The following is a 15,754-nucleotide window of genomic DNA, read 5'->3' as shown; positions in this document are numbered from 1 at the left end:
CTGACCTGATACCCTGCTCATAATAGCCTCTTTAAACCAACATGTAATGCTGTTAGATTAGTGATAATTGTGTAATTGCGGTTGTGGTTAGACAGTGAAGCAAAATTGTGTTGCAAAGCCAAATATTCTTGCTTTAAATTCAAGTTTCCCGCGTAATGGAAATGGAATCAGCACAAGATTTGAGTTCCTTTCTGAACAAGACAATAATTCCACAAACCATTCACCGGATTGAATAGATTCATGCTCCATTGACGAGCTCACGGACATGTGGATCTTGCATTTCACCACACCACGAGATCTAATAACTATATAGCTGTCCTAACTAATCAATTCAAGGGCAGAATCAAACCCTGATGAAAGATCAGTTTTATTCACAGTTGATGGGGAACTTTAATAATTGAACAAGTTTACAGAGGAAAGTCAGATGGGTAATCTTGTGGGTGTATCTTGATGGTCTCTCTAAGCCATTTCTCTTGCTCGCTGAGGTTGGAGGGGGGAACATCATACACATCCGTGAAAATGTCCGCAAGTGGAGGTTTCTCTGTTCTCTCTGCTACTTGAATTGCATCTAATAGCTGTTACAAGATTGTTAAGAGTTGGGAAAACATCATCGAGAAATGCATAAACTTTCATATCAAACAACAAAATTATACGAGTTCCAAGAGACTACCCTTAAAGAAAAAATGTTATCCAATTTTTCTCAATGATGTGTTATAGATAATTTACATGAATATTATTGCAAATATTACAAAGTAAGAATACATCACTTATCATTAGGTGCTCTATATTCTGTATATAATATCTAACACATTTTGTGGAAAATTGTAGGCGTAAGGAGTCAGCTTAGTTTCCCCAGATCATTGAAATTGGTGAATTTAAATTGCAAAGTGCTCCAGTTTCAAGATTCTTTTTAAGAATGCTTCTGGGACCACCATGATCCCAGGAAATACTGTCACTTGATCCTTTTCTTTGGTTAAGAACAAATGCTGCTTTGTTGTGCCACTAAGTGAACAACTAAGTTGCTGATAGTTCATCAACTTGGAGAACGTATGCAAACTTTGACATGGAAGTTCGGTATAGAGTTTCAGCAACTTTATTTCAGTTCAAACAAACAAGTTTTACCTGCTTCCTCACATTGCTTCGAAGCTCTGACTCAGCTTCACCACTCCACCAACCATTGCTTTCTATCCATTTTCGGAATCTAGTAATAGGGTCTCTTGCTGATCTCCACAACTCAATTTCATCAACTGGGCGATACTTGGTGGAATCATCTGATGTGGAGTGGTGTCCCACTCGATATGTCAGAGCCTGATGAGAGAAGGATCAAAAGAAACACTGAAATTGCAAGAGAAATTTCAAAGTAAACCCAAAAAATGGTTCAAAAGTGGAAAAGCAGTTGTCTTTCTACCTCAACTAAGATTGGTCTTTGTTCACGTATAGCCATTTCACGAGCAGCACGAACAGTACTATACAAGGCAAGAGTATCATTACCATCTACACGTATACTTCGCACTCCATAAGCCTCCCCTCTGACAACAATGCCATCACCTGCCAAAATGTGGAGTGACACAAGATAACATTTAGACATAGAAACAGTTTATGCTTTGAATAGTCAAATTCTGAGAAAAGGAGAGTACTTCGGAACTGGTCTGAAGTAGGAGTACTAATAGCCCATCCATTGTTCCGACAGATAAATAAAACTGGGGCCTCCATGACTGCCGCAAAATTTAAAGCGGCATGAAAATCTCCCTAAAAATGCTTGACCGGTTAGGAAAAATGACAAACAAAAGCATAATCCCTTGGGATTAATAGATTCACAATTTCTTAGAAGCAAGTGAAGCGGAATCATTCTGTTGTCCCTTTTGTAGCATTTGTAGTGGCAGTCTATCATACTAAACCCTAAAATGAAAAGACACAAACCTCACTTGAGCCACCATCACCAAAATAAGTCACCGCACATGCATCTTTTCCATCCATTTTAAGAGAATATGCAAGACCGACTGCATGCGGAAGTTGCGAACTGATGGAAACAAGAAAAAATTAATTACTCAGAAAAAGTGTCATACAACTAGCACCAAAGTTTTATTATCTTACGCAATTGTCGATGCTACTGTAAAGTAATTAAGCTTTTTTGATCCATAATGGATAGGCATCTGCCTGCCTCTGCAATCATCACCTTTGTTACTGAAACACTGATTTGCAAATTGTTGAAGGGTAAAACCACGCCATAACAGGACTCCAGGTTCCCTGTACTGCAATGTATAGAAAATGAGTCATTTTCTTTTACCAGATTGTGTTGGGCTTGCTAGTTAAGGCAATTGCCAGCACTTACAAGGGGATGGAGATTCACATTCACATTAGAAAAAGAAGGAAAAGAACTCAGCCAAATTCAATCTAGATTTGTAAAACCTAACAAGTATAAAGAAACCTTCCATGTTCTATATTATGCTTGCGGGCACATGTTTTGATTGTTAGAGTGAGTATGTTTATGTGTGTGCGAGTAAAGGAGGGTTGGGGTGATGCTGGAGAAGATGGTGAGGAAGTAAACATGTACGAATGTGCGTGTAACCTGTGGGACAACAAAATCATCAATTGTAAGAGCTGCTGCTGATGCAATATTAATGGCCTCTTCTCCAATTGTAGTCAGATAGAATGAAATTCTTCCTTGCCTCTGGGCTTCATAGAAGATAGTGTCCATGGTTTGAAGAGTAGCCATGTCACTGTACATCTTTACAGCAATTTCCTTACTGACCTATTTTAAACAATAGCCTGTGAGGCTCTTTCCTTCCATTCAATAAGATATGAAAAGGAAAAAAACAAAAACACCATTCCTTTTGCCAGAGGAGGGAGGACCAGGAAGAGAAGGATGGGAGCCGAGAGGTAAAAAGAATTACCCAACATCGATGCTGCCCTGTATCAGCTGACCATCATCATCAAGAACACGGTAGCAGGGAATCCTCTCCTTGGGAGATTCAGATATAAATCTCATTTCAGTGGTGAATGCAACCTGTCCCCCTGGGAAATCCAAAAACTACAATAAAAGGGAGCTTTGATGAGTATATATACAGGTTCGTGCTCACAAAAACACAATCATACTCATCCAACCAGCAGCCTAATTCGAAGCACTACATAGACACATCCTAATTCTAAGTAAATTACATAATTATTGTTCTCAGTCTGTTCTAAAATATATGTTAAAAGTTCTATATGAAAGTCATTGCAGTAATAAAAGTTTAACCGATGCATCTTAAGTCAATCAAATGCCACTTCATTTTCTCCTGCTGCAGGGCATCTAACAATAATCATCACCCATAAGGCAGTAGTCTAACAATGATTATTTTGAAAACTTAATAGCAGAAACACGTTGAGATTTGATGAAAATGATCTCCAACAAAGATGATGAATCATTAATTACTGCTGGTTATTAAATGTAAATATTAATATTTCTTTATTTTCTTTCTTGGCAATTGTTGTGCTACAAACCCAGCAGTCATCAAAAATTAAAATCATAACCAATAAGATAGTATCAGAATTAGCTAAGAAACTGAGTACCCTATACTTTATCATAAAACCAATGCCCCCCTCACAAATTTGAGGCCATTGTGCACAATATCATCAATCACATTACATTTCCTTACATATCATCACTCAAAATCAACTCCCAGCTAAATCTAGTAATTCAACAACAAACAAAAGCAAGACATAACTGAGCATCAAATCCATGCATTCCAATAATTATCTCCCGAAAATTTACTCTATCTAAAAATCCATCATCACTAACAAGCATAACAATCACATAACAATTATGGTCTATAATACCTGACTGTAGGCCCCATTACTGTGCACCCCAGACCTTTGATGAGGTTTAGTGGACTCAAAACGCCGAGTCCTATAAAGGGTCGGCTTGTTTTCAAAAAATGAACTTTGAGTCCTCAAATCTTTAGCAAATGAAACTGTAGATAGTGTACTGTGATCATTGTTCAAAGATGACACGGAAGAACTCAAGTTAGTGAGACCCATCAAACCCATCTTTGATTTCACATGGTTGATGATATTGTTTCTTGATTGTCTCACACACACTGCCATGAAACCAAAGAGTTAAGTACGGTTGTTCTTAGAGAGAGAAAGAAAGGGGGGGGAGAGGTTTGGGAGTATTGTTGTAATTAAAGAGAGGAGAATTGAACAGGGAAACATGATAGGGAGATGGTTGGTCGTTGATGACATTGCTGCCTTACGTGTAAGCCATTGCCATTCAGTTACGTGTGTGATTTAAAAAATCCATATTGGTTTGTCTGCTTTGTGATATTAAATAATATGGTCCTTTTTTTATTAAAAAATCTCAATCAAGTATATCCTTTAACATTACTTTAATGGTATTAATTTTCTTTCCTTTTTTTTTTTTTAATAATTTCTTAATTATTATATAAATAATACGAAAATAATAATATTAATAACAAATTGTTCATTAAAATTCAATTCAAGTTATATTTTTCTTGATCATTTTTTCTTTCTTTGCTGTGCCTTGAAGCTGAGTTTGTATAAAAACTCATCCCAAAAATCCTGCAAAAACTAGCTGTAAAAACTCAAAATATGCAGGTTCAGGTCTGCGCTAAACACGAAGCACATGAGGGAAAATCCGTGTTCAATTCAGACTACTCTCACAAGGGTAAACATCGGTGCCGGCAGAGGAATCATGACTCTGTGCCGGCATATTCCCCCCTCGTTTGCTCAGAGAAAAGAAAAGAAACTTCTGTCGAGTTTGCTCAGAGAAAAGAAAAGAAACTTCTTTCGAAGGAGAAGGCTTCACGGCATGCTTTGGTTTATTTTCTTCATGGAAAGAATCTGTTCTGCATTGTAATCCGAGCGCGCGCACCAACTTCGGTTACCGACGGCATCTTTTCATTCGAAAGACAGCATTGGTGAATATCGACTTGAGGCCGGCGGAGATGATGAGTTTTATTACAGGTCAAGATCTTCGAACACCAGGAATATTATAATTATCGGAAGATTTTTAAAATATTTGTTGTTTATTTATTAAAGCTTCATATGCCAAAAAGGATACTACGAAAACCCTATTATTAACAATGGATATAAAATAAAATAAAAAACTATAATAGTTTTTAGAAATAATTAAAAATTATTTATTTTCTCAAAAAAAAAAAATTACATCACTCTTTCCGGTCAAAAAATCAATGATACTTTTGTGTGTCCACCACTAGAAAATATCGTTATATTTTGATAGCGATTGATTGATGTAGGAGATAACAAAAGATACAAAAGCATCATGATCATGAGGAGAATCTCAAAATACTTCATGCTCATTCATTTAAGTCTCCAAGTCTCACTTACTAAAAATCTATTGCAATTCTTTATGTAAATATAACTAAAAAAATAATATTAACAAAAAATTTAAAAAAAATTAATTTTATTGTAGCCCTCTTATTATTCACTTATATTTATAAAAAATACAATAATATTTTTTTTTATTTTTTTTATTTTATCCTTCAACATTATATTTATAAAAGATTAAGTTTCATAATTATTTTTAAATTACTTTTTATAAGTTTATCTTAGTATTATAACTTGGATCGCGAGTTTGACAAGCTAACTCGATTGATTCGAGTTTTTTTCTTTTTTTTTCTAATTATTTTTTTTAATTTATCCTTTAATATTAAGTTATTGAAAATCAGACTTTATGATTTATTACAGTTTACTTTTTATAAAGTTATCCTCATCTGATAACACAGTTCATAAGTTTAGCTAATTAGCTTAGATTGAATTGAGTTGTTTTTTTATTTATTTTTTAATTGATTTTTTCAATTTTAATTTTATCATTCAACATTAAATTTATTAGAGACTGGACATTATAATTTTTTTCATTTTATTTTTTATGAGGTGGTTTTAGTTTCATGATCTAAATCACAAATTTAAAAATTTAACTTAACTGACTTGACTTTTTAAATTTTTCTAATTGATTTTTTTATAATTTCATTTTTTAACGTTAAATTTGAATGAGAATTAAACTTTATTATTTGTTTCAGTTGGTTTTTTGTGAGGTTATTCTTGCTTTTGATTCGAGTCATGATTTAGCGGGTTAACTTGAGTTATTTTTATATTTTTTTTCAAATTTATCTTTCAACACTAAGTTGATTGCAAATTTTTCTTCATAATTTATTTTAATTTTTTTCTATAAATTATTTTGGTCTCATGACCCAAGTCACATGTTAATCCTAGTTGAATCAAGTTATTTTTTGTTCTATTTTTAAATTTAATCCTTCAATATTTGATTTATTGAAATTTGAGTTTCATAATTTATTTTGATTTATTTTTTATGAATTTATTATGATCTCATGAGTTGGCAAACAGATTGACAAGTTAATTTTGATTGATCCAAATTAAACTAATATGTTGGAATCTCAATATTTATATATATATAAAAATATCATATTTAATATTTATTTTAAATCAAATTACGTTTTTGAATGTCGTCCAAGTTACTTTTAGATTCACCAAGGTGGCTGAGTCGTATTAAAAAAAAATCAACAAAAATGCATGAATATTTTTTTTTACATTAACAAAATTTAACATGACCCACAACATAATGCTAACAAATAATCTAAAAATTATTTTCCTCAAATAAAAAAACTAAAAAGCCTAATAATAATGAATAAAAAAATTAGATTCTTCAAAAAAAAAAATGTAAATATAACTAAAAAAATAATATTAATAAAAAATTTTAAAAAAATTAATTTTATTATACCTCTCCTCATAAGTTATTATTCACTTGAATAATATTTTTTTTATTTTTTTTTATTTTATCCTTCAACATTATATTTATAAAAAAATAAATTTCATAATTATTTTTAAATTACTTTTTATGAGTTTATCTTAGTATTATAATCTGGAAAGTGAGTTTGACAAGCTAACTCAATTGACTTGTGTTTTTTTCTTTTTTTTTCTAATTGTTTTTTTCTTTAAATTTATCCTTTAACATTAAGTTAATTGAAAATCAGACTTTATGATTTATAACAGTTTACTTTTTATAAGGTTATCCTTATCTCATAACATAGTTTATAAGTTTAGCTAATTAGTTTAGATTAAATTGAGTTGTTTTTTTATTTGTTTTTTAATTGATTTCTTCAATTTTAATTTTATTATTTGACATTAAATTTATTAGAGACTAAACATTATAATTTTTTTCATTTTATTTTTTATGAGGTGGTTTTAGTCTCATGATCTAAATTATAAATTTGAAAAGTTAACTTAATTGACTTGATTTTTTTAATTTTTTTAATTGATTTTTTTTTGTAATTTTATTTTTTAACATTAAGTTTGAATGAGAAATAAACTTTATTATTTGTTTCAATTGGCTTTTTGTGAGGTTATTCTTGCTTTTGATTCGAGTCATGATTTAGTGGGTTAACTTAAGTTGTTTTTATATTTTTTTTTTAAATTTATCTTTCAATACTAAGTTGATTGCAAATTTTTCTTTATAATTTATTTTAATTTTCTTTCTATAAGTTATTTCGGTCTCATGACCCAAGTCACAGGTTAACCCTAGTTGAATCAAGTTATTTTTTGTTCTATTTTTAATTGATTTTTTAAAATTTAATCCTTTAATATTTTATTTATTGAAATTTGAGCTTCATAATTTATTTTATTTTATTTTTCATGAGTTTATTATGATCTCATAAGTTGGCAAGCAAATTGACAAGTTAACTTTGATTGACCCAAATTAAACTAATATGTTGGAATCTCAATATTTATATATAAAAAAAATCTCATATTTAATATTTATTTTAAGTCAAATTACGTTTTTGCATGTTGTCTAAGTTGTCTTTAGATTTACCAAATTGATTGAGTAGCATTAAATTAGTCTCCACATGATTTGAAATTTTTTTGTATTATAAAAAACATCAGCAAAAATGCATGAATATTTTTGTTTACATTAACAAAATTTGACGTGACCACAACATAATGCTAACAAATGATCTAAAAATTATTTTCCTCAAATAAAAAAACTAAAAAGCCTAATAATAATGAATAGAAAAATTAAATTCTTCAAAAAAAGAAAAAGAAACAGTGATAACAAGATGCACGTTGAAGTTATTGATATAAGCCTACTTAACCTTACGGGAATCAATTTTTCAGAAAATTCACCTCCATTATCAGAATCTTTCTGCGAAACGAGTGCCGAATTTTAATCTCATTTCAAGAGGCTTGATTTTAGTTAGTAATCTGAAAAGCAATAACAAGGAATAAAGTACTTGTTTAAGCATATACTCTGAGCTCAAGAAATGAATAAAAATAACAATATTTCAAGGAAAAAAACCTGTGCGTAAATCAAAAGGTGCGAGTCACTAAACTTGATCACTGCACTGCCCATCCCACCCCAAGGTAAACCCGATGACACAATCACCATTTCAGTTTTGGTCTCGAAAGAATGAATACATACGCAGCATGCTGCAGGACAAGTGCAGGTGTGACTAAAACCAGCAATTAACAAGACAATGTTGTCTGGAAATTCTTAAAACTAATTTAAGTATGTTCAATGATGCCTGTTTAAGGGCTTCGACACGTTCAATGACATTGCTTTTCTCTGGTTTTCTTTGTAATCAAACATATCATTGAACACGCAAGGAGAAGGGAAAGGAAAGCTATGATTTTCAATGCAAAAACTATAGAAGCCAGTCTGGAACATTAGAATATATATAGCTGAGGAAACCTGAAAAAGCTCATCGAAAATATCAATCCATCCAATCGGTTTTGACTGATAAACTGGTCTAGTCAGGCAGGATCTCTAAATGTAGAGGAGAAAGAGATCCATGATGATTTCTAAATTAGCTTCGAAGCACAGAGATTAAGTCAATATTGAAAATTAAAAGGTGAAATCAAACACTAAAAATCCGAACGGCAAAGGGGAATCGAAAAGCCGAATCTGAACAAAGAAGAATAACATGTGCAGGAAAAAAAAGCGATAACAAAGAGATAGAGAAATTGCCATATATTTTCTGATTGCTAGGTTAGGCTAGGCAAAGAATGGCTGGCAATCTACAGCAAAATCTCCTTCTCATCATATTGTGTGAACTGGCTACAAAACCGATCATTAAAAAGTACAAAGCAGCTGTTATTACAGCAGGAATACAATCACAGAGTACAAACTAGTTCACCTTTTCGATTCTGAAATTTCAATTTGTGATTTCAGATGTGAAATACTCGCTATACCTGAAGGTGGATCCTTACGATTCCGGATCCTGGAAGGTTTTACAGAACACTACCCATTTGCCAGTGGTGAAACCAGGAGTTTTGATCAATAATGTATTTCACTGGATAGGTTTCGAAGATGAGAAGTTCAAGAATAAACAGACACAGGATGATAAATGCCTTCACAGGCCACCAAAGGCTTCTTTGCCGACTGAAGCAGCATGCATCACTTCGTGAAATGTAATAAAGGTACATAAATCTTGACATAAAACTTTTTTTTTTACAAAAATGTATATGCGTGCTAGCTAGTTCATCATGATTCATGAGGTCCTTCACCATTGTTGCACATATTCTAATTAACTATGTTGCTCTGCCTGTTCTTCTTATGGTTATCAAACTAATCTCTTAGACTAACCTGGAAAATGACATGGGTTATTTAATTATTGTGTTAACATGCTGATTACAGTGTTAACATGAATCAATTATTTTTTTTAAAATATTGTTATATTTTTTTTATGTTGATTCAACTAGGTTGAGTAAGTTTAACCGAATTATTAAAAAATTAGTTAAGTTATTTAGGTTAATATCTCATTCAATTCAATTAAAAATTCATAAACAAATCAAGTTTTAGATCCCAAATTTCATAAGTAAACTTGTTAAATCAAGTCATGCTTAACAGCTATAATTTATTTCTATATGAGTTTTAATTTTAATTTGGTAAATATTATAATTGAGGTAAATTATTTATATATAAATATTTTAATTTAAAAATAAGAAGTAAAATCTCATGTTATAATTTATAAAAAAATTTAATATATTTTTTTAAATAACAATCTTTTAATTTTAAAACTTGCATAGACTTACATATTTTTATGTTTAACTTTTATCAAATAAAATAAATATTATAATATTTAAACTCATGATTATTTAATTATCAAAATTTTAATACCATGTAATATAACAATCTTATATAAAATCTTGAATTATTACGTGAATTTTAAAATACAAATTATATAATTATTTAGTACTTTGTTTCTTCTCTTGATGATTTTCCTCCGGCAATATCATGAGGATATTAAACATCTTGTCTCTGGTTATAAACTTCTTCGAATATTATTTTTGTTTGTTTCTACTTTATTTCAACAAGGTAATTGTCTTCCCACCTTTCGGAGCAGGCAATGGACGCATCCCTAATTATAATTATCTGAATCCAAACATATAGAAACAAGATTTTTTTATTGTGGCCGGCGACTTGGTGGTTGGACATTTAAATTGAGCCCTTTCCTGAATTCAAAGTAAGTGGCTGGCCGGTACAAATAATGATAGCCAATTGAAACTTATTTCTATTTTGTTTCAAAATATGCCAAAAATATTTCTTTCAATTTTGTTTTAATTGTAATTCTCTATAAATTGAGCATAAGAGAATTTATGTCCTCCTCTAGTTTGAAAATAAATTATAATTTGATTTTTTTCATTAGCTACTTATTGTTTAGGGAGTATGTAAGTTGGATATTGTTTGATAGAATTTTGTTATAATAATTAATATAAAAATTGTTAGAGAATAATATAAATTATATTTTAAAATTTTATTTAAAAACTTAAGTTATTGGGTTGAATTTTGTTTTTTAATATGGCATCAGAGCTTTGATGACCAAACGGTCATAAATTTGAATCATAACATCTTTATTTATTTGATAAAAATTAAATACAAAGTAGTGTAAATATATGTAAATTTCAAACTCAAAAAGTTTTTTTTTAAAGGAATATGTTAGAAAATAATATAAATCATATCCTAAAATTTTATATAACAACTTAAACTTTTAAATTGATATGATTTTCAACGGAGTATTCATGGGTGCATGTTTACTTGAAATTCAATAGATTTTTGGTGATCTAAACTATTAAAATCATCATTTTTAAAAAATAATCGTGAACGGAGTATTCATGGGTGCATGTTTACTTCAAATTCAATAGGTTTTTGGTGATCTAAACTTTTAAAATGATGTGGAAATAATCGTGTTTATTTTTAAATTTTTTTTTTTATTTATTAATTCTAAAAAAAAAAATTATTTTTTTATTTTTTTATTTATTAATTATAAAAATAAATAAGAAAAACTTAGAAACATGTTTATTAAAAAATATCTTCTCAAAACAAAAGATAAATCTATTGTTTGATTTAAATAAAAATAATAATAAAAAGAAATGACCATAAATACTTGAGGGAGCAAACAAAATTATTATTTTTATTCGATTTGATGTTTTTGGGATCTAGAAAACCAAGGAACTAAAAACAAAATAAAGAATATTTTATTTTCAATTAATAAATGTGTTTTTTTAATTTTATATTTATTAAAAAAATAAAAAAAAATCTATCATAAATAAACAAAACCTCAAAAACCTCTCCTTTTCATCTATCAGCTTTACCATTTCTTTTTATTATTTTTGGGATTGGGCCCATATTTAAAGCTACCCAATATAGTGGTGTTCTGATGCGTGTGCAAGCAAGCTTCCTTTTGATTCACCACTCATTCCATTTCCTGCAACAACGTCGAGCTCTAGCATGATACCGTACATCTACAAGGGGGTCAAAAGACGTTAAAAAATATACATAAATATTTTTTAGGTATATATATGTTTAAAATAGTATTTTTTTTAAAAAAAAAGTCTAATGTACATAATAAAATAGTATTTAATTATTATCTTGAAATAAATGAGATAAATAAATATCAAGGATACGTCTCATTATACTTTTTTTTTTTTTTAAAAAAAAAAGAGAGATTGTTTTTCCCAAACTAGAAGCAGGAAATGGTGGGAGCAAAGGAAGCCATGCAGGACCATAAATATAGTGGTGGCAGGGCACTAGGCAACGTGTTAGAAAATAAAATATTGTGTGCTAGTTAGATTTGCGGATAGTGCGTCGAAGATCTTACAACCAAGAATTGAATCTCGATTTCCGTATGTGAAAATTGACATTAATATTAATACCTCATTATATTTTTAAAACTAAAAAAATGATGAATTTCGAAACATCATCACAACAGAACAAGTCTCCCACAAACAAAACGTCCAAGAACATTGTTAATTTGATCTAAATTAAACATATAAATTAAGATGTGCGTGTTTACACATGATTCATTAACATATAAGCCGAAACAATACTCAAAAACTAATTTGGAAAACTTATATCATCAAGATCATCCATTGATAAGAACATCTCATCAAGGCATGAAAGCTCGGTTCCATCATCATCACTGTGGTTTGAACTCCTGGAACAGCTTCCTTCCCTCTGATAAACTCGACATAGGATCCATTTACTGCAATCCTGCACCAGACAATTAAAAATCATAATATTAGATTGATTAGTTATAATTGATGATGTACGTATGTGGATATAAAAAAGAAACTAAAAGATTTTACTTACTAATTTTTGCTTTCTCTTGTAGGATTTGCCACTCGACTTGCTACTGCAAAGATGATATTCCTGCATCATCCAATTTGTTTCTACACCTTCGGGACCAATGCAGTACACAAGGTATTTCTTTAATCCAACCTTCTTACCAGCACTGGAACTAAATATAGGCTCTTCAATATCTAATGGCTTCCAAAACCCATTTCCTGTTGCTTGGTTCTCCATCACTCGACTAAAGTAGTACCACTGGTTTTCACTCGACAGAGCCCTGCCTGTCCACTCAAAAAGATAGCGACTACTTAGCTATTTCTTTGAACCAATATATGCAACTCTCTTGTTTTTTGTTTCCTCTTTGTTTATAAGGAAATGAAAATAAACCTTCGCTTGATCTAGAATGCAATACATAACTTATGAGGAGAAAAATCAAAGGAGAAAGAAGGAAAAGGTTGAGAAAAAAAGAACAATCAAGATGTATAGGGATAAATTAATTATTTACCTTCAAGCTGCCAAGGATCCTGAGGATAAAGACCAAGATCGGGAATGATGTCAGGCTGGCAAGGTAAGAGAGAGGCCTTGCGATCGAGAAAGTGAAGGATGAGCTCTTCATCAGATGGGCTGAAAATAAATCCAGGAGGAAGGTTTCCGCTGCAGCCATGATCGCCCATGTCTAATCAACAGAAGCCGAGAAAAACACTCAAGGCAACCTTGGTTTTCTTTGCTAAGTTACTCGGGATAATGCCTGCTTGTGGCTATCCTATGGCCTTGACATATATAGTCGTGATGAGTGAGAAGAGAAGACACTGATTGCTGCACTATGACTCAGGAATTAGATATGGGTCAAGGGTGAAAAGGCGGCTGCAAATGGATTATGCGTGATTAATTGAGGCCTTTACATTAAATGAATTGATTAAGGTAATTAATTAAAGCAATTCGGTATGTCGGGTAATTTTCATTATCTTAAACAGGCAATTAAGTGATGAAAATAATGGATTAGGCATTGCACGTTGGACATGATCCCTTCACAGTGATATGTATTAATTAATTGCTTTCCCAAAAATATGCTATCACCATTCAAAAATATTAGCAAGATGTGATGACAACGTGATGTCATCCCATTACACTACCTTGGATTTATTTATTTATCTATCGAAGAGATCAGGCATGTAGCTTGGAAGTGGAGTGACGATTTCAACACTATCTGATAGATATCAATGTGCTACTCTACCACTTGGAGTCAACACAGGTCGTGTAGATTCTACAACTATTAAATTGAAGGAATATCATTCCAAAACTATTACAAAAAAAATAAATTATAACAGGAAAAATTAAAATAAATAAATAAATAAGAATGCTTATAAGTTATTGGATCATTTACTGAAATGTGGGATCCAATAATAAGTCCATTATTAAGAGTTTTTTTTTTTAATGTTAACCATAAGAATGCTTATAAGTTATTGGATCATTTATCAAAATGTGGGATCCAATAACAAGTCCATTATTACGAGTTTTTTTTTTTTTTTAATGTTAACAATACTATACTTATAAATACATCTATATATGATCGTATAAAAACCCCTGCTTATAATAAAACTGTAAGAGAATTTAATTAGGGGTGATATACTAAGACTATTTCTTAAAGATATATAGTCCTTTACAATTACAGGCTACTAAATAACAAATTTTAATTCAAAACTCCATTGTTTTGTGCTGGATATTAGTTTTTTAAACAAAGCCATTGTAGAAGCTCCCAGATGAAGGCTAGTTCTAGTAGAGACGATGACCATGGTTGGGGTGAGCGGTCTAGGTTTGATTGGTGTAGTATCTCTGTCTTACAAAAGCTAGAGATGAGGATGCTTGCTAGTGTTGCGCCGTGGTCATGATGGCTACTGCTTGCGTAGCTTTCACCACCGAAAAGAAGTGGAGAATTTTAGCTGTAATTCGGTAAACAGGCTAATGCTCCATTGACCATTTACAAGACTGACATGACCTTACACCATGGTCGCAGTGTCCAACGCCATACACATTTATCATGTATTCATACAAAATGCTGATTTTACCAGCTGAGCCAAAATTTTAATTGATGTTTTAAAGTGTTTTTTTATTTAAAATTATATTTTTTATAATTTCTTTTTAATATTAGTGTATTGAAATAATTTAGATTTTATCTATTTTGGATTCATATCTGACACTGCTAATTCATACAATGTCAATTTTAGTTTTTTCATTTTAAATTATGTAAATTTTTTTTTTCAATTCAATTTTTCAATGTTAGATTAATTCACAATTGAATATGATAGTTTATCACTATAAACTTGACCGAGGGTTCTCAAGGTCTCATAGATGCATTTTGGCAAGGTCTCATGGATACATTTTAGCATTGGCTTGCTACTTAATTTTATGAAAAAGATGCTCATGCTTTTTGTAATAAAAAACTAAAACAAGTGAACTAAAATTGACTTTGAGGAAAGAATTGAGGATTTTTTTTACCACTATTTTGTCAAAAAAATTTCCTTATTTTTTGCCTTAAGTTTTTGTCAAAATTGAATTTCGTCCCTTGAGTTTGAGAGGCTTATGCTTTAATTTATTTTGTTTATATTTTAATTTTTAAATTCACAAAACAAAAAAACACTACATTCTAACAATCAAATATTTGTTTTTAGTGTCAATGAGCTCAATTAAAGTATTTTTTTTACCTTTTTATATTATTAAAAAAATAGATCCAATTAGAGAAGAAAGTTGTTTTAGGTTGATTTTGTGTTTTTTAACTGGAATTTGGATTTTTAGAGTTGATAGATAGATTTTTTAAGAGTTTAATAATGTTTTTAACTATACCTTTTTATATTATTAAAAAAATAGATCCAATTAGAGAAGAAAGTTGTTTCAAGTTGATTTTGTGTTTTTTAATTGGAATTTGGGTTTTTAGAGTTGATAGATAGATTCTTTGAGAGTTTAATAATGTTTTTTAACTGTTTTATATAAATATATCTTTTATTTTTTTAATTTTGTCTTTAATTGCTGTCAACAATTATTTTATTTATTTATTCTCACATGATTTTTCACTTAATTGAATTGGATATATATATTTATTTTTTTGAGGGTTTAATAATGTTTTTTAACTGTTTTATATGAATATATTTTTTA

At 30.3% G+C, this 15,754-nt stretch overlaps 2 protein-coding genes across 2 annotated transcripts; both read right to left on the bottom strand.

Moving 5' to 3' along the window:
- Nucleotides 1–128: 128 nt before the first annotated feature.
- Nucleotides 129–4,287, bottom strand: LOC105130387 (thiamine diphosphate-binding fold (THDP-binding) superfamily protein). The gene is made up of 9 exons (XM_011032871.1): nucleotides 3,820–4,287; nucleotides 2,895–3,031; nucleotides 2,570–2,747; nucleotides 2,095–2,252; nucleotides 1,921–2,020; nucleotides 1,638–1,749; nucleotides 1,409–1,548; nucleotides 1,123–1,308; nucleotides 129–575 (listed from the first exon to the last, which is right to left on the bottom strand). The coding sequence occupies exons 1-9, from the start codon at nucleotides 4,084–4,086 to the stop codon at nucleotides 408–410; spliced, it is 1,446 nt and encodes a 481-aa protein (XP_011031173.1). The 5' UTR covers nucleotides 4,087–4,287; the 3' UTR covers nucleotides 129–407.
- A 7,975-nt stretch (nucleotides 4,288–12,262) lies between these two features.
- On the bottom strand, nucleotides 12,263–13,430 carry LOC105130386 (NAC domain-containing protein 18-like). Its single transcript, XM_011032870.1, has 3 exons — nucleotides 13,110–13,430; nucleotides 12,626–12,885; nucleotides 12,263–12,526 (listed from the first exon to the last, which is right to left on the bottom strand). Exons 1-3 carry the CDS (start codon nucleotides 13,276–13,278, stop codon nucleotides 12,371–12,373), a joined length of 585 nt encoding a protein of 194 aa, XP_011031172.1. The 5' UTR covers nucleotides 13,279–13,430; the 3' UTR covers nucleotides 12,263–12,370.
- Nucleotides 13,431–15,754: the final 2,324 nt, after the last annotated feature.

Source organism: Populus euphratica, unplaced genomic scaffold (assembly GCF_000495115.2).
Source record: "Populus euphratica unplaced genomic scaffold, PopEup_1.0 scaffold45.1, whole genome shotgun sequence".
In the NCBI taxonomy this organism is placed as follows: Eukaryota; Viridiplantae; Streptophyta; class Magnoliopsida; order Malpighiales; family Salicaceae; genus Populus; species Populus euphratica.
The sequence above is the reverse complement of the archived record's forward strand: the minus strand, read 5'-3'. Positions and strand labels throughout refer to the sequence as shown.